Genomic DNA, 18,433 nt, shown 5'->3' with positions numbered 1-18,433 from the left:
TGTGTGTTCATAAAAAGGCAGAATTTGGCTCTTAACATTAACTGAGATCTGCTCACTGCACTTACTGTTGTGAGGATGGGGAAGAGGGAGGTTTTTGTGTCAGTTTAAGCGCTCCCAGTTTGTTTAATCATCATCTGCTCAGTGTGATATGGACCCTTTTGAGTTCCCCATCTTTGGCGCACACTGCTGCTGTATCAAAGAGAAATTATGAATGGAGTGAACTGGTTTCCTGGCACTTGGGAAGCCATCGAAGTTTGTGCTTAACAGAACAACCAGGCTGACTGATGTAATACAACAGTAAATACACAGCAGCCTTAAATAATTTCTGTTTGCAGGGACAAGCCTTTTTTTTGTTTGTTTTTTTAGCATATCATCTAAACAATTATTAAACAGAGAAGAATAACATTTTTAAAAAATTGTTGTCCTCCTAAGGAACCAACTAGGAGAGGGTAGAGTTTAACTACTACCTCTCACCTTTTTTTAATGACAAGTCATTAATTTCCCTTTGATATTCAGAGCAAGTCTGTTCCAGTTCCCAAGACATATGCTGTATGCCCTCGAGGGGGAAAGCAGTTAAGAATTACAAGGAGTATTAGGCTTTGTAGAAATAATCAACCTGCTGAAGTAATAACCTGCTATGTGCTCCTAAGTCTGTCTGTATGAATCAGGCCTTTAAAGTGGTGACTGATATACGAGGAATATGTCATCTTTGAGATTAACAAGACAGCTGCACTTGAGAGAGGAAGAATACATTTATTTTCATGTTCTGTAACACTGACCTTCATGCAAGAAGATTGAGACTTGAGTAACTGCTTAAATTGTTGCCACAATCCTTGAGATAATATGGCTCTTCTGCTGAGACAGAGCAGGGTATGGGTCCAGCCGAAGGTACTTTATTATGCTGTAGCTCTAATAGTGCAAAGACTCATTTCCTGACTTTCTTTCCTGCCTGAGATTTCTTCCATTGCAGAAACAGTCCATTTAAACCAGTCTTGCTTTCTAAATATCTTAGGTAACTGTTCTCTGTAATAATTTCTGTAGCTTTCGCAGTTGGATAAGTAACCCTGGTGAAATGGTTTTTATGATGTTTTAAGTATAGAAGCACCTCCTGCTATGGAGTAGTGTCTCATTCTTGGTCACTGGATTTCATGCAGACTGGTTTGGGAAGAGCTTGAGAATGCAGTAATTCACTTTGAAGAACTGCTGTGGATCTGTGTTTCATGCCTGTCTGGACCCAGGAATTCAGACACTGTCTTCTGCATTAACCACTGGACTGCCTCCCCCAGTTAATTGTATACATGTGAAGAACAGCACATGTAATGAGGCAGATGCATTGAAAACACACATCAAAGTGTGTGTTTTAACATTTAATTACAAATTTACTTAGTGAAAAAAGTTAGTGTCAATTAAAGAATCTGTGAGTATTAAGCGTTCAGAATTTAAAGTTCATGTTGTTTGGCTGCTAAATCTTTAAAAAAAAAAAAAAAATCTGAGATGTCCAAAGAGAAAGTAAAGAGCTTGCACATCTAGCTCTATATGACTGAGATATTTTTAATCCATAATGAGGAGTGGTGTGTTACAAAGCAGTGGAAACCACTTTGCGTTGTGTGCATTCATAAAGAGGCGCTCATTAAAAATGCATTTTTAGTCACCACCTGTTATTTGTTTAATATGATGAGCGCTTTACTGCAGCGTTGTATTATTTTTGTCATCCTTCTTTTCCAAAGTGCATTATTCATCACTTTAAACCATACGGGCAGAAATATATTCTGAACATCTGATTTCTGTACCGGCCATTCCCTGAGGAAAGACTCTAATGTCCATGTTTATGACCAACCAGCGAAGCCTTTCGTGTCATCTTTTCATGCAGGTTTCTTACCTTCTGCATTCCAAAGATGCAATTAGGAGATTCGCAGCTGTGGTGCTACAAAAAGACAACAAGGGGGCTGCACTTGATTAGGCAGCAAAGGCCTCTTTGCTCAAATTCATAAATAAAAACAACTATTCTGGGAACAGGGCAGAGCTTTCTGCAGGTCCCGTGTCCTCTGCAAACCCTGCTTTTTTTCCCCCCATGGCTTGCACCTGACAGTAGGCATGTGCTGAGGTATGTGTGGAGCTAGGTGTATGCTGACCTGGCTGCGGCCTGGTATGGTAGCCCTTGCTGGGAGAGATATCCAAGGGTCTCCCGTCAGAATTTCACAGAAACTTATAAAAGTTTGATTCCTCTGCCCCCCCCCCCCCCCCCCTAAAAATCAGGATGAAAAAATGCCTGTTGAGTTGCTTTCATTCCCTTTCCATGACTGCTCCAAATCTTCTCCAATGCGCAAGTGTAACTGGGAATAAAGAGCCTGATTAAATGTGCTGCAGCGCTGCGTTTCAGCACGCTGGCTTTTTTTGACTGTGCATATTTCCTGCATGTTTGCATTGTGCTGTTTCCCATTTCTCTTTCGTGATAGTAGCATGTCCAGTAACACTTGCATGAGTGGAGTATGTGTATAGCATACTACAATATATTTTCTTTTTAATGGGGGGCAAAGGAACGAATAGATGGCAAAGCGTCCTTTTCTTTAAGTGTGGTGTGAAATCTTTTCTTTAACATGACGGGTGGGCAGGTTTCATTCTCATTCTTCTGCCCTGTGCACGTATCAAAAACCTGCCATACAACCTGGTGTAATCAGCAGTCTGCTCACAGGAGGCCCCGAGTTTGAAACAGCAGGAGTTTTGCAGCTTGGAGCTGAATGGTGTTGGCAGAGCTGTTTGAGGAAGTTTGCTTAGTTCCTGCCCGCATTGTGCTGAGCCGATTTCAAAGGGGCTGTTGCCTCTACCTCGTGAGAATGACTTTCAGTGAAAACTCACAAGGAATCATGTATCTACGAACCTGAAACGCAGCAAATGCTCTTTTTATTTTCAGTTTCGGTTGTGCCTGTTCCTGTATGGCCGCTTAGAAAGCGACATCAGTGACTGCAGATTAGCTTGGGGGAAATTCTGGTTTTTTGCTACTGTGTTAAGTAGAAAAATTTTGAGACCCAGCAGATGATCTGCATATTTACACTGTCAATAGAAATTGCTAAGCTTGGAGATTCAAACTTAAATGCCTGATTTTAGCACCCTATGTCTTTACCATATGTCTTGATGTTGTGGAAATACAAACATTGGCTTATGCTGAGATTAGAGGAATGGTGAATTCAGGTAGTGCTACTGAGATGCCAGAGCATCTAGACTTGCATTCAGGTACTGTATTATAACTGCTGGATTTTCTCCGATTATTTCTTCCAGACAGTAAGCATCTGTTTCTCCCTTTAAAATTAGCGGGAGCTGCATGTTTTCTGGGCACTGAGAAGTAAGACCATTAGTTCAGATGCCCAGCTTCAAAATGTGAACTATTACTGTAGGTTTGAAGAGCACAAATTGTTTTATTGCAACATTTCTTTTGGTGAGTGACTGCACTAATTCCCATAGAGCTCCAGTTTCTGATCGGCCAGTCATCACTCAACCAATTCATGATGCTCTCAGCAAAAAAACAGGTTCGTCAAAGTAACTCAATACCTCCACCAAAGTATGTTTAAACAATGATGCAGAGCCAGTTTAATAAGCTATGTGAAAAGCTGCATGTAAACCAGCACAAAAGAGTCCTTACTCCAGCACTTAACATCGGAGTTTGCAGTGGACCTAGCATTGCTCCTTTCCCTGTTGTACAGCTGGATCTCCTTGCCAAGGTTTTGTGCTTCACTGAGGTGAAGAGTGTAAACGCTCTTTGTGCTGATAAAATGTTGCTGTGCTACCTTTCTCTGATTGTAGTGCCCCTTAAAATTTCATCTGAGGCTGCTTCTAGGAGTCAGACTTCTTCCAGACCACCAAGGAGGTCTGACGTGTTTTGAACGCTGCTAGGCTTAGATCTGCTGCTCAGTAGTTGCAACAACAATATAAACTTTTGTGTAACCTGTATCTTTTAAAATTCTAATCAACTTTATTTTTGAAGAGCAGCACAGCCCAAATATGCTAGACTGGAGGAAGTGTTACTGCTCTCTGCAGCCTGAGGCTTGAACCACTTTTGCCTGGAGCAGTCTTTCTGGGGATTTACCCTCCCCTCCTCTGCTTTCAGCTAGCTGAGAGGCCAGCCCATCACCGTTGCACTGCTGCTGTTTTGTGATCTGGCTGATAGGGAGCACAAGTCACTCGATATGTCGTATGAAGTTTCCCTCGATTATGTTGCTTAAATAGTAAACCTTGAGCTCTGCTGATTTAGGTAAGGAATAGGATCCACATGTGAGGCAGCTTGGAAATTGCCTAGAAGCATACGTGCCTGCAACCTTCATGTGCCATTAAAGGACACTGAGGATTCAGAAGTATAATTGAAAAATGACACCTGTAATACAAGAAGGTTTTGGTAGTGTGCATAGTTCTGCTTTTTCTGTCTGTAGCCAGAGCAGCTCCTTGTGTTCGGGCTCTTGCTGGCTTTGAAACTTTTGTGACCATTCTTAAGGTTTTCCTCGGTATGTACAAAGTCTTGAAAGTCGCTTTTTCTTTCAGTTAGAGGTGAGAATTTTGTATGAGCACATGATAGATGAGATTTGCTTTCAGGAAAACACTAAACATCACAGCTTAAGAGGAAATTGTATTTTGTTGACATAGAAAATCCAGTGGTCAGAAGCCTTAAAACTGTCATAGCAGGAGTATTAGAAGTTAATCTTTCCTGGATGTTAATAATAACATAGTGACACAGCTTCCCTCTGTTTCTGTGACAGATGGCATAAAGAAAGGATCTTTTAGGATGCACCTGCACCCTTCACATTTTTTCTTACAATATTGTGAGTGTTCCCAGGGTGTTGTATCCATTAAGTGTGCTGTGACTACCTGCGAGTGCTGATGAAGTATAAAATGGGGAGAAAAAGTAATCTTTAAAAATGCACATCAATTATTTAACCAGGTTTTCTACATCAGAAGCTCGCCATTGCTGCTTAACCCTGCCTAAGCTGTCTGCTAGGGCTATTGTGGAAGAGAACTCTTAAATTGAGGTCTGTGGTATGAGGCCGGTGGGGGAGCAAGAAGGGTAAAGCTCTGCTGAGTTAATTAATGTTAACAGTTATGAGTTATCTGCAAGATTCACAGTAGATTACAGAGATTGTATTAAGCAGGGTTAATCAGTCATTTCAGATACTTAAAGGAGCACTGTTAAGAACTGGCAAGACTGAAAATTCTTCTTGAGAGAGTGTTTGCATGTGCAAGTATGTATGCATATGTGTATGAATGCATAGCCTGGATTACCATTGATAAGTAAAGTTTGCCTAGCAGCTACCACGCAGGGACATTGGCTATTTCCTGTTCTGTGTACAGGTGAAATCGTGGCAGCTGTTGGAAGTGACTTCTTCCTTTATTATCCCCCCCCCCCCCTTCTTGAATATGAAATATTTCCCCTGCTGTGCAGTTGCAACAGTGAGGAGATCTTTGTTATCCCGTGATATTAACTGCTACTTGAATTGTAGACTCATTGTGGCTTGGTGGGTTTTCACCGTTAATTTGTAATGGTTTTCTCTCTTGCGCATGTGTGAAATAAAATGTGGAAGGTGACTGGGTTTTTTAAGTGTGTAGAGGATGAATCCGTCATAAGGGAGAATTTAATGATTGCAGATTTAAAAATCTTAATGTACCACAGCACCTTGTGTTGTGGTTTTCCGTACTTGTTCAAAATGTTTGAATTGTCACTTTCTCTTTTCTTTTTTTAAAGGAAGTGTTGGAGCAACTCATTTTTTGTGTAATTTCTCAGACTCAAAATAACTTTTAATAACTGAATTTACCTGGCCCTGAAAGACTAACCTTAGATTTTTATCAAGTACACAAAGTGTCACACTTTATCACCTTTGCAGACTTTTCAGTGTTGTGTGCTTAAGAAGCCAGCTTGTTGCTGTGTGGTGTGGGGTAAAATTCCTAATGCTCTCGCTGCTGAGCTGTGGGACTCTAGATGCTTGAATGTGGGACAGTCTTATGTATAGCAAATCTAATAGTGTTTCCAGAAGGATTTTGCTTGTCCCAGGTTTGAGCAGGTGTAGTAATTCCAGAGTAATAGTGGGGAGAAGTAGCAGAAACATATATATACGTACACACACAGTTATGTTTTGGGCCCCTCACTACAAGGAGGACATCGAGGTGCTGGAGCGTGTCCAAAGTAGGGCAACGAAGCTGGTGAAGGGTCTGGAGCACAAGTCTGATGAGGAGCGGCTGAGGGAGCTGGGGTTGTTTAGTCTGGAGAAGAGGAGGCTGAGGGGAGACCTTATTGCTCTCTACAACTACCTGAAAGGAGGCTGTAGCGAGGTGGGGGTCGGTCTCTTCCCCCTAGTAACGAGTGACAGGACAAGAGGAAACGGCCTCAAGCTGCGCCAGGAGAGGTTTAGGTTGGATATTAGGAAAAACTTCTTCACCGAAAGGGTGGTCAAGCATTGGACCAGGCTGCCCAGGGAAGTGGTTGAGTCTCCATCCCTGGAGGTATTTAAAAAAAGGGTAGATGTGGTGCTTGAGGACATGGTATAGTGATGGACTTGGCAGTGCTAGGTTAACGGTTGGACTTGATGATCTTAAAGGTCTTTTCCAACCTTAACAATTCTATGATTCTATGATATATGTTTATAGATACAGATGTGTATATCCATTTCTCCTAGAGCATTAGTATTTCTGTTATGATGTGATGCCCCGAAGGTGAGGGCAATGAGTGAACTTGGCTGAGATGGGGATGGGCACAGGATGGGACCCGAGCCCCAATGTCCTGGGGCTGAGGATGTTCTGGGGCCGCCCCAGGTACTCTCTTGGACTTGCTTGCTTTGGGTGGCTGCTGAGAGCTAAGCATCCTGAAGCACCATCCCATGGTAGCACCGGGCTGGCAGGTTACAAAGGGATCAGATGCCAGTGAAAGGTCTCCTTGGGGTGGGACCGAGGAGGGGGCTCCTCTGTCACCTCCACGGTGGCAACAAGTTGGGAGAACTGGGGAGGCTGTTCCTGGCAGCCTGACCTGGTAATTTAATGTAGGCTACGCCTGACTCTGCTGAGGCTTTGCTGAGGTGCGAATTATTGGCAGTAAGCTCTGTGAATCGCCAAGTGTCAACTGCAAATGACTGCATCTCCTCCCTGTAGGTAACTGTTCCCTCCTCCAAGGGGGACACACTGACGCAGGTAGAAAGGTTGTTTCCTATTGAAAACAAACGAGCATAGAAGATCCAGAAAGGGAACGATGAGAGGCCCGGAGGCTATTTTGAGGGCATGGCCTCCATTTCCACTCCCTGTCCTCTCCCATTTTATTCACTATTAGTTTTTACTACTGCTTGTTTCAGTGGTCTCTCTTCTCCCCCCTCCCCCCCCCCCCCCTTATAAGGGCAGCACAGTGCTAATGGTGAAACTGGTGATTGACACAGTAAATGCTGGGAGTGTCTTCTTTCACAAGGGTGCTTGGGTTACTCTGGGAAAGCCACATGAAATTTACTGCAGCTTCTCCACCTGTACAGTGCAAGAAGCATTGACAGCCTTTGAAATCTCTTGCATGTTACCTGCCTGGGGCAATCTGCTGGCTATAAAGAGAAACACCACTGTACATTTGTGTGTGGAAGAACCATCTGATCTAACTTGAAGCTTTTCCCTTTACCCACCTTAAGAAACAATTTGCAGGCTGTTGCTACAGTGGCAAATCTACTGGCTGGGGACTGTCTGGGTGTTTGTTGAACTTGTTGAGATTGGGTAAATTACGTGATAACTGATAATGCAGTGATATGTTGAGGTAATGATGTTGGATATAAATTCTGCTGCAAAATAATTGGAAAGCTCATAACATTAACCTGTGATGATACCCCTTAAAGTTTTCTAGGAGTATTTGACAGGGACATGCCTGAACTGCGAGGGTTCTCTCTCTACATTACTGGTATTTGAGTTTTTAGTGCCCCTGGTAACTGGTTGGTAACAGGAGTTTGCCTGCAAGAGAGAGCTCTCAGTGATGAGAAGGTCAGGATGTTGCAGGAGATGAATGAGAAAGCAGCTAACCTAATGGGATGAGCAGCATGTATGAGCTCCTTTGGTTTTGTTTTAACCTACAGACATTTTCAATAAAATCTTTCTCTCCCTGTACTTCCTCAGCCACCTCATTTGTCCCATAGCACCTTAGTGTCTGGTCAGGTGTCCTTGCAGGGTGGGATAGCTTGTCCCTGTACCCTGTCTTCCCTTCAGACCAGCTGAAAGCTTCCCTCTTCTGTGAATCCAATATGGATTTTTGTGTGGTTGTCTGCAAATGCTGCAAGGACCTCTCCTGCCTGTGCTGCTGTCCCCTGTGGAAGTTAGATAATAAACTGATGACATAGTGCCTGCACGCTTTCTGGAACATTAATTTGTTGTTCGATACTAGGTTGCCTATAACCTGCTCAAGCACAAGAAGGTTTAAGCTTGTTGGAAACTCATGGTTAAAAATCTTTAAATAAGCTTTTGGAAATTAATCAATTTAAATTAAACCTAATTGTTTTTTTTTTTCTCTTCACATTTATATACATCTTGGAGGGTGAGGGGAGAGAGTAGGGCAAGTGCTAACAGGCCAGTTGCTCAGTTCTCTCTCTGGTATTCATCAAGAACTGTCACAACCCTTTTCTTCACTGGGAGAAAAAAGTTGTCTTGGGATTACCGTTTTTCCTGAATTATAGACTGAAAGATTTTCATGCATTTCAAAGTGAGCAATATTAATCAATAATCTACATGTTTTATCCCATAAAATCCCTGTTGGTCATCACTGCCTGAATGCTGTCCGTGTATTTACTGTTCCTCAGTTTCTAGGTGTCGTTTTCTGCATTTATCCAGTACCATCCATTCAAGTTTCTCAAAATGGTTTACCAATGTAACATGAATTAAATCTTGTTTATTTAGGGAGTGTTATTCTGGAAAGACCAAGCATGTTTGTGCTTGTTTCTAAGCATTTAATTACCTTATATTTGAGCAACTCCGAGGAAGTGTGGATGTAGTGAAGGTGAGGCATGGCACCTTTTGCTAACAACGAGAACTACTTTTCTCTGTGAGCAGACCCCATGGCAATCAAGAGGCCTACTGAGACAGTAGGATGTTACTCAGCATTAAAGAGTGGCAGGGTAAAGCAGCGTGTTTCCTTTGGGGACTGAGGGGTAGATTGAAAATTACTATCAAGTTCCTGCTTCGAACAGGATGTAAGAGTATGAGATTAGTAACAGCCAACCTGGATGTTTGTTTTACTTCTATTGCCCTTAGTTACTGATGAAATTTGACTCATACATTCACATTAAACTCGATCGCATCTGTTAGGCCTTCTGTTTGCTACTAAAATATTGTTCATAACAAGGAATTCATTAGAAATCCTGAAAGTATCCCATTCTTTCCTGTCTCCCCTCCCCACTTTAATTTTTTTCTCGTTTCACAGATTTGTTTTCTTATTTAAACTTTGATGGGTTTGATGTGACTTTTCAATATTTGTACTAAAGAACCTCAAAATGGTTCTTGTCACACATGCCTCTCTGCCCTTCTGGGATTAACGGTTTGTTTTTCCCCAAGATGCATCATTCTCTGTCAAGCAACATTTATGCTAATAAATGACTTGATGATACCGGCAAAAGTGCAAAATGTGTGTACATTTATACTGCGTAGCTTCTGCTCATTATTCATCTTTAGGAAAGCAACATTGCTGTCATGTGGAACTGGTATTCCTACATCTTCCTGTCTCTAACTCCTTTGTATTCCTGTACTTTTGGCTGTTGCTTTTTCAGGTATTGCATTATGATTGTCACTCCAGTGGTCAGCTGCTGCTTTGGAGTTCTTGGTGCTTTTTTCAGAGCCTGGGACTCATACTGCAGTGTTGAAGTTGCAATGCAGATCTCTAGCTCTGAAACTCTAAATAAGCCTCAGAACTCACCATATGCTTGCCTTGGGTTAATTATTTTTGCACTTCATGGCAGTATAGAAATTGTATTAATGAAGTCAATGTATTTTATGTGAGTTAGTATCATGTGCCTAGTTAGGTGTTTACTGTGTCTGTTCCATATAAACATATAAAAACCCCAAGTTTTAGAAATACTTGTAGTAAGAGAAATGGTAGAAAACACATCTTGTACATAATCTTCCTAGAAATGTTTTTATTGGGTTGGTGGTGATTGTTTCTTGATGGCAAGCTGTATTTTAATATTGTAAATTTTTTCACTCCGGTGAACAAGGGCAGTGAATCAGAGTTTGTACCTCAGAGCTCTGCATGGCTAATGTACTTTGGTATCAGGCTTCGGTGTCAAAAGCTGAAATATATTTGCTGAGTTTGATGTGAAAACTTTTGGCTTTATTATCCCAGCAAAATATGCTCAAACTGTGTATGGGAGAACTGGCTTTATTTTAAAACAAGTGAGTATGCTTGGTGCTGAGTTTCAGAGAATTCAGAAGTGCTTCAAGTCTGTTCTGGTGGCCTGTGGTGTTTCTTTTTAATGTGTGTGAGGCTAAATTATTACAGTCCTTAGAGACCACCATAGATTAGCTGGAAGCGTGTTGAACAGATGGATTGCATTTTAGCTGGTTATATTTGTAATGTCAAGTGACAGGCCTTTAACACAGCATATTTCATATTCCCTGTTACTGCATAAACCACCCCAGGACAAATCTAAAGTGAAATAAAATAGAAGTCAAGAGTAGTTTGTCTGGATATTATTATAAACATGTGAAGTGACTTGCACATGATTTGAAGAGAGAAGTTGAGGATAAATCAATAGGCTTTTTATTTTCAGCAAAGTAGGTAAATTAGTCAAAGATGCTGCTGGCAATAAAAGCAGGAGAACGCAGTGCTCCACAATTGGATTTTCTCCTCTCTGGGTCAAATCAATATTGCTACTAGGCACAGCCATAGAGCTGTATGTTGTATTAACGTAAGTGATTCATCTTGGAGTTAAGTGAAACTAGGGTAGGAAATCTTCTGCTGCATAGCCATTGAACATTCCATTTCATGTTTTGGAAGTTAATGTACATTTTTGTATTTAGTTTGATTAAAAAAAAAAAAATCTTTCCTCTGCAACTGATGTGTGTGGGGCTGGCAGCTTCTCTATTATTTATTCCACTGGGCTAGAAGTAAAACTAATTGGGTCCTAAAATACTTTTTACATATATAAAAGTACCTTTTATTTAAATATACATGTAATTTTTGTTATGTGATGTAAACAATGTGCACTGTAAACAATTTGAATTGATCTTAAAGAAAATGTTGTTATCAGGACTTGCCTTGCTCACCTTGCCCTCTGATGTCCAGAGTGATTTAGTTCTGTGCCAGCCTGGAGCAGTTGATTTAACCAGTTCATAAAGCAGCGAGAGTGCGCACAATGGATCATATTATAACCACGGAATCTTATTTTCATTTCCTTCCTCCATTGCTTGTTACTATTTTTTTTTCATCAGCCTACTGATGCCTTGCATATATATGACAAGCTCTTTGCTCCAGGCTTGTCTCACTATGTATTTGTACAGCTTGCAACAGATGAGGTTTTGCTGCTGGCTGGGACCTCTGCACTACTCTAATACAAATAACAAAACCTGAGCCATAACAATGAATTGGGTGGATGATTATGACTGGGTCCTTTCTAGTTTTTTTTATATGATACTCTATTATGTGCCATCCAAATTGCACGCGTGATTTTTTTTTTTTTTTTAATAAAACCTGATCTGACATGGTATACTTCTACATTGAGCATATTTCTGTCATTTGGTGGGTTATCCGCACCCCGCACAGGCAGAGCATGGCTAAGACTAGGTACGATTCCTTCACATCCCCTCCCACTGAGATTCCAGTCTACGATTGTCAGAATTGATTATTTTCAGCAGATGAGGCAACAGTTATTTTAGTGGCTTTTGGGTTTCCACTTGAAGGGTCTTTAGAAGCATGCTTTGTAATTTGCTGGTTTTCAGGGGAAAAAAAAAAAATCCCTTTAAAGACAGCTAATCCTCTAGTCTGTCACATAACGAATACAATTGTTGCAGAGATGAGCAAAGTTCTTAATCAAATTTTGTCATGTATATAATGTGTTGGCAGGGCAACAGCGAGTACTGAGTCACACACATAGTGTCATCAGGCATGCTCGCATGATAAGATGTACGTGGAAAACATCTCAGTAAAAGATCTGTGTGTGTTTCATTTCCTTGTCATTCCCCTGCAACAACTTGTTTCATCTTGTCTGTTCTTTTGTGGGACCCTCTCGTACAGTTTACAGAATCTTGCTATAAATTATGTCCCTGACGCTGTTAATAACTCCTCAGATAATTATAGTGAAATTAAAAAAAAAATAATAGTTTATATATATTGGAAGACAAATGGTTTTTGTTTTTTGTTTTTTTTTTTCTTTTAAAACATAACCTCCTTGTTGTAGGCTGCAGAATAACTTTTTTCCAATATTATATTAAAACAAAACTGGAACCTGTGAAAAAACATATTTAAAAAACAACCCTTGTGCCTCAATTTGCTGTTTAAAATATGTTTTAATGTTAAAACTTGTTCATTAGCCTGAGTGTTCACTCTTCCTTAGAGTTCTGATTCCAAAAAAGCTTGAGTTCATTTGTTCCTTGGACTTGGAGTGCACCTTGCCTGGGAAATGCAGCTCCCAGCCTGTCTTTGTGGTAGCATCCAAAGGGACCTTAAGATGTGCAGGGGCAAAGCTGTCACCCCATCCTGCTGCTGGGGGGCTCTGAGCTGGCAGACGGCCACAGGCTCCTGCTGAGACCTTACCTAAGCATGTAGTGTCTCCTTCACCAAATGTTTCCTGCTCTGGGGATGTTTGTGAGATCAGATCCATAGTGAGGTTATTGGAGAAAGGTGTTGGCTGTGCTGCACAGATAGGACTCTGCTTTCCTCCTCCATTGGCCTGAGTTGCAGCTGAAATGTAAGCCAGATTCCCTGGCTAGGTAGTGTTTGCTCTTGCTGGTATAAATAAAGCTAAGGATGGATTTTCCGCATGGGCATTTTAAGTAGGAAAGCACCATTTGGCTTCCAGTCACCTGGGCAATTAGCATTTTATAGCCAGGCAACATACTTAAGTGGAATTGCTTGGCTTGAACATTGAATTACAATGGCTGGTAGACTGCTGCTCTTCTTACATAATTTATTTAGTACTCCTTGTTTAGGATTCAGGCAGAGGTTAATTTAATTCTGCATGAGATCTAGTAGTTACTCTACATTAATGCTGTGCTGTACTGCAGTGCAGGGGGAAGTTTTTGTGTAGAGCTGGTATTTGCTTGGTCTCTCAGCCATGGAAAGGACAATTTTACCTTCTCCTTTCCTAGCAATGCATTCTTTGCAAGAGCTGTTGGCACGCTTAAATTGGCACTTAAAAATGCAGCCAAGAATAATACCTTAAGACCATTTTATTCCATGCTGTTGCACATGTATTTTTAAGAAGCAAATATCTATTGAAGTGTAGTGTGGGTGAAGGAGACTTTGTTCCTACAAAATTACAAGGGGCCCACTTACCCTGTTACAGGTAAATAAAATGTTAATATGTGACCATAGTGACTTGAGAGTGAGAGCTGCTACTGCATCTCTTCTGATGATCTGAGGCAGAGAGCAAATATCCGGGGTGTGTGATCTTGGAAGGATAAAAAGAGGAGGTAAAATGTGCCTCAGCACTCCAGAAACGAATTAGAAACTTTTAGATGGAGGGAATGAATATGTTTGTTCATGCTCTTAATAAGCCTAAGCGCTTAACTCGGTGCTTAGAATTTTATCCTGAATTCTCGTATGTGTCTTGATTCCCGCCCACCCGCCCCCGGCCCTTGACTGCTAGAATCAATTTTGGCTTTATTTTTTCTTTAAGCTCCTTTCATAGCAAAGTGATTGCAAAGAGCTTGCAAATGTGAAGCAAGTGCGCAGCAGGGGCTTAGATGCCAGAATGCTGCTAATGAGAGCACAGCATTTATTTATTTATGTTTAACCTCATGATTTCTAGGTAACTTAATGTTTTTGAATCCTTGGGGTACCAGTCCTAGAGTGCCTAGCTGCTTTGAGCAAAACTTACCTCTGGCTTAGTCTCTACTCTTCTTGTTGCTCAGATCTGCCAGTTGTCTTGGCCTGCTTCACGCTCTGCACCTCTGCAGACAAGCACAGCAGAGGGAGCGAGGAAGGACTGAACACCCAGTTTGACCTTCTCTTAGAAAGCTCTCAAATCAAATCATCAAATGAGTTTTGGACAAAATCTCTTCAAGCTTAAAATATCCTGATCTTTGGCAGAGGAGCATTTCAGGCACCTACAGATGCTGCACTAAGGCCTGACAGAGTTTTGTTTTGAATTGGATTCCTTAAATAACACTTCCAATGCCAACATTAGTTTTTCATGGAAATCTCATTAGCAACAATTTAAAAAAAAAAAAAAAAAAAAAAAAGGCAGATGGGAGTCTGAGGGAGGTGATTCCTGAGTTGCAGTAGCTGGCCTCCGAGTTGGTTAATGGCCTAGGTGTAAAGCTGGCAGCTCAGGCCTTAATTGTTCTAATAATCAGGGAAATAGTTACCATATGTTGTTGCCGTAACCTTTACTGTTTCAACTGAGCTTTAGTTGTGCTGTAAAAATGATTAAACGGTTTCTCACGGGGGGAATTAGATTTTTTTTTTTTTTTTTACTTGTACGGTTGCTCTCTGGAGTACTGCGGGTTTTTGTGGGCTATTTAAAGTGTTTGAAAACCCTGCTTTGCTCTCCAGCAGCCCCTGCCTGGGTGTGCTGCCCCTAGCCATGCCGGTCACCTGAGGCAGAAGGACACATACACGCCATCTCTGCCTCTGCTGCGGCATCTCACAGCTATGTTTGATTTCAAGTATAACAGCATCCTTTTATATAGTGCAATAACTTGCTGCCCTTGTGGGGAAACGTTGCATTTTATCTACCATTACTTTTGCAGGCTGGGCTTCAGTGGCATGTCCAGGTTAACCCAGTGTCCAGTGTAGCTGTGCCCTGGGAGACGGTTGGGTCCATGGGGCGCTTTGGGCCCTGGGGCCGGTTCACAGGCTGTAAGAGCACAGCTCCTGCCTGAAGCCCAAGTTTGACTTCATGGGGTCTTCAGGATGGGATGGTAAAACATGAGGGGAGCAGAGAGGTCAGACTGAGGCACAGCATTTTACTTGTAAACCTGCATTATTGCCCCTTCAGATAAAGAAAACAAGAAAATATTGATGCGTGGATAGAAATTGAAGAATTCTTGGTTTACTGTTAGGGGAGGGAACTTTGGTTGTATTTCCAGATGTGAGATTTTAAGCAATGGACCTGAGACACGGTCACATTATCTCAGCTACTGTGTCAGTCACTGGGTGTCAGCTGAGCCTAACTAACTTTCTGTGGTTTTAGCCCGGACAAAATCTGAGCTAAATTAATCTGTGTCAAGTGTAAGAGCTTTCAGTTAACACATTCTATCTCACGCTTGTAGCTGTGTGAGTGGATGGTTCATTGGTACACCTCTGTTAACAGAGGATAGTTTATTAAACTGAGGTAACTCTGTTTCTGTGACTCGCTTTCCTTACCTTGAAAAAGGAGGGCAATGTCATTGACCTTCCTTTATAAAAGTGTTGAGATCTACCGGTGAGCTGCACTGCATAACAGCTAGGTATTATCATCACAAGCACTAATCTGAAGGTGAAGGTGTTTGGAACAATAAAGATAGTTATCTGTTTAAATAATTTATTTTAAAAATAAACAGGTCGGAGTATCACCGCTTGCAACAATTTGGATCTTTCAATCTGAATTAAGAAATCACTCTTCACAGGCTCAGGGTTGTTTCTGCTTGTATTCAGCGACTGTAGGATTCTTGCCAGGAAATACTAAGTTCACACAGCTACGAGGGCGTTCAGTCATGGTTATGTTGGATGGTATACTCAAATAATTTTACAGAAGGAGCTCATGGGAATGTTAACAGCATAGAGGTTAGCTGTAGTGTCTTTTGTGTCTGCCAGTTAAATAGCTAGCGATCTGATGATTACACAAAGACAACGCAAATTCCTTATGCATTCCTGCCTCAGTGCCGCTCCACACGCTGGGTGACTGGAAGCACAATTCTTTCTCCTTTTTGCCATGGAAATTGCTGGTTAAAGCTCAGTACTTCGGTATATGCAAATTCTGATTTTTTTTTTTGTTTGTTTAAAGCCTCAGTGCCATGCTGTATTGTCATAGCAGATATTGCAGTCTGGCCATGTGCTGTTAAATCCAGTAGGTTTTGCACCTGTTTTGGTAACAGGTGCAAACAAACTTCTGTTTAACATGTCTCGAATGCACCAACTATAAAATGCATTTGGCTAATGACTCAGCGAGTGCTTGGTCCGTGTTAGCCAAACTTCGCATTGCATAAAGGTCTGCAGAGCCTTCTTTCTTAACAGCACCAAAAACCCCATCAGCTGTGACACTGAGATATTTCTACTGTTTCCAAAAGAGAAACTGCTGAGGAGTATGTTTTGGGTATGGATCGGGGAGGGGGGGGGGGGGAGTGTTATGTCAAAAACTTTTTTTTTTTTTAGACTGTCCACTCTGATTACTTATCAAATGCTGCAGGCTCACTGAAATATTTCCTCTTTCAATCAGGCTTCATTTTCCTCCTATGGTAACTTTGAAAGCAGAGAAATAACAATGGGGTAACTTGGAGGGGAAGTGTTTGGGTGAATGGGTGATTGTTTCAGGAAAAACGTTCCTGTGCTCAGCTGCAGTACTCTGAATGCTCTGCAAGTATCAATGCGTGTGCCCTCCCAGTGGCCTAGAGGTAGGCTGGGAAATGGAGACAAGCAGGGAAAAGGCACCTGCCAAACATTTGGTAGAGTTGTATGTGCAAACCTTTGTTTCCTGAATCCCAGCACAGTGCTTTAATCACACAATCATTTTCCTCCCAGGCTTTTTATGTGAAATAAATACTTGCCTGCAAAATATTTTATTCAGATCATCACAAGTGAGTACTGGTACCTGCAGGTTGAAGCTGACAGCTGTGCTCTGTGTGTTACTGGGGTGCATGGCTGAATGTATTACCATGCAGAGCCCCCTTTGCAATGTATTTCTTTGTCCACCTTTGAGCATTTTGCCTGCCCCAGGGCTTCTAGCCTTTCCTGTCCCTTAAGCCCATCCTGTCATTTCAGAGTGGCTTCAGGCAGCTGACATTTAAATGTTGAACCTGACCAAGCAACGCGCCTCCCTTCCCTTGTCTCCCCCAAAATAAAATGACTTTTAAATGAGGTTTATGACATACTTAAATCTGTTTTACTCCCCATTAAAAACAATGCAAACAAATCTAGAACTTTAAATCCAGTTTCTCTGAGCAGTGTAAGATGTCTGTTCAATAGCTTTCCCCCACACCCACTTCCCCGGCCCATCATTAAAATCTCAGACCCACGGAATAATTTGACCAATTATTTGAATTACTCAAACTTCACAGAATGGCTTAGGTACCTTTGATGAACCCACTGCATTTGTACGCCCTGGAACATGACGGCAGCTATATGTTGAACATCAAATGAATACAGGTCATGCCTGGGGTAAAGGCATGACTGATGGGTGTGCCTGGCATGGCTGCGCATTTATCCTGATTAGTGCCATGGGACTCTTTAAGTTCTATATTAGCCATTGTTAAAAGAGGCGATTAGTGTATGTTAACTGTGCAACCTGATGCCATCTTCAAATAGTGATTTCTCTCTCAAGTGGGGCTTCCTCTTGTGACCTCTGACCTGCCAGTACGTTAAAAGCTTTGTAATCGATGGAGCTCTGTATTCTTTGTGGTGTGATTGATTGGAATTCCTTCACGCTGAACTTTGTTGTTCTGTTTTGTTTAGGAGGTCCTCCAGCAGCTGATTGTAATGAATTTACCAAATGTTTTGATGATTGGCAAAGATCCTCTTTCTGGTGAGTAGTTTGTTTGGGTTCTTCACTCCTCCCCTCTGAAATGCTAAGTAAAATTTGTATTTTTAAAATTTTCTTAAATAACAAACATGCTTTTAAACAAACTATATGTATTTGTAGCCAAACTACAAATATTTGAGCACCTCTGAGTCTCACAGTTTAATGTATCTAGTGTGTAATACTTATATTTACATACCTTTACATACAAATATAATATTTTATATACGTGTGTTTGCACACCATACACGTACACATGTGATGTTAGTTCTTGCCGGAGCCAGAGCAGCAGTTGTTTGCTTGAAAGTCATGTCTCTCCACTCCTTGCTGCAAATGACCCAGGATACAGTCTGCCATAGGAGAATCGTTTGTCCTCCAGGTGTTCTGCCCTGTGTGCCTGTATAATCAGTTCAGTTGTGGCAATATGCGCACACTAGAAAAGTCTTGCAGAATTTCCCTAAAGTGTGAAGGAGCTGTTGCAAATGAAGTGTGGAAACAAAAATATGTGAAGATGGAGATAAAAATATATATAAGACAAATCGGAAAAAGTGAGGAAGAGAATGGACAGGGAGAAAAAT

The 18,433-nt window shown here is 41.4% G+C and overlaps 1 protein-coding gene across 3 annotated transcripts in view; it reads left to right on the top strand.

Moving 5' to 3' along the window:
- Positions 1-18,433, top strand: part of CCDC88C (coiled-coil and HOOK domain protein 88C) — a 103,576-nt gene that overhangs the window by 24,157 nt on the left and 60,986 nt on the right. For all 3 annotated transcript variants that reach the window (XM_087747522.1, XM_087747523.1, XM_087747521.1), the window contains exon 4: positions 17,792-17,861. In XM_087747522.1, coding sequence (XP_087603648.1) covers positions 17,792-17,861 — 70 coding nt within the window. The remainder of the gene's footprint in view (positions 1-17,791; positions 17,862-18,433) is intronic.

This window comes from Nipponia nippon, unplaced genomic scaffold (genome assembly GCF_047370975.1).
Source record: "Nipponia nippon isolate SJK-2023a ecotype South Korea unplaced genomic scaffold, ASM4737097v1 scaffold_11, whole genome shotgun sequence".
Taxonomy (NCBI): Eukaryota; Metazoa; Chordata; class Aves; order Pelecaniformes; family Threskiornithidae; genus Nipponia; species Nipponia nippon.
The sequence above is the reverse complement of the archived record's forward strand: the minus strand, read 5'-3'. Positions and strand labels throughout refer to the sequence as shown.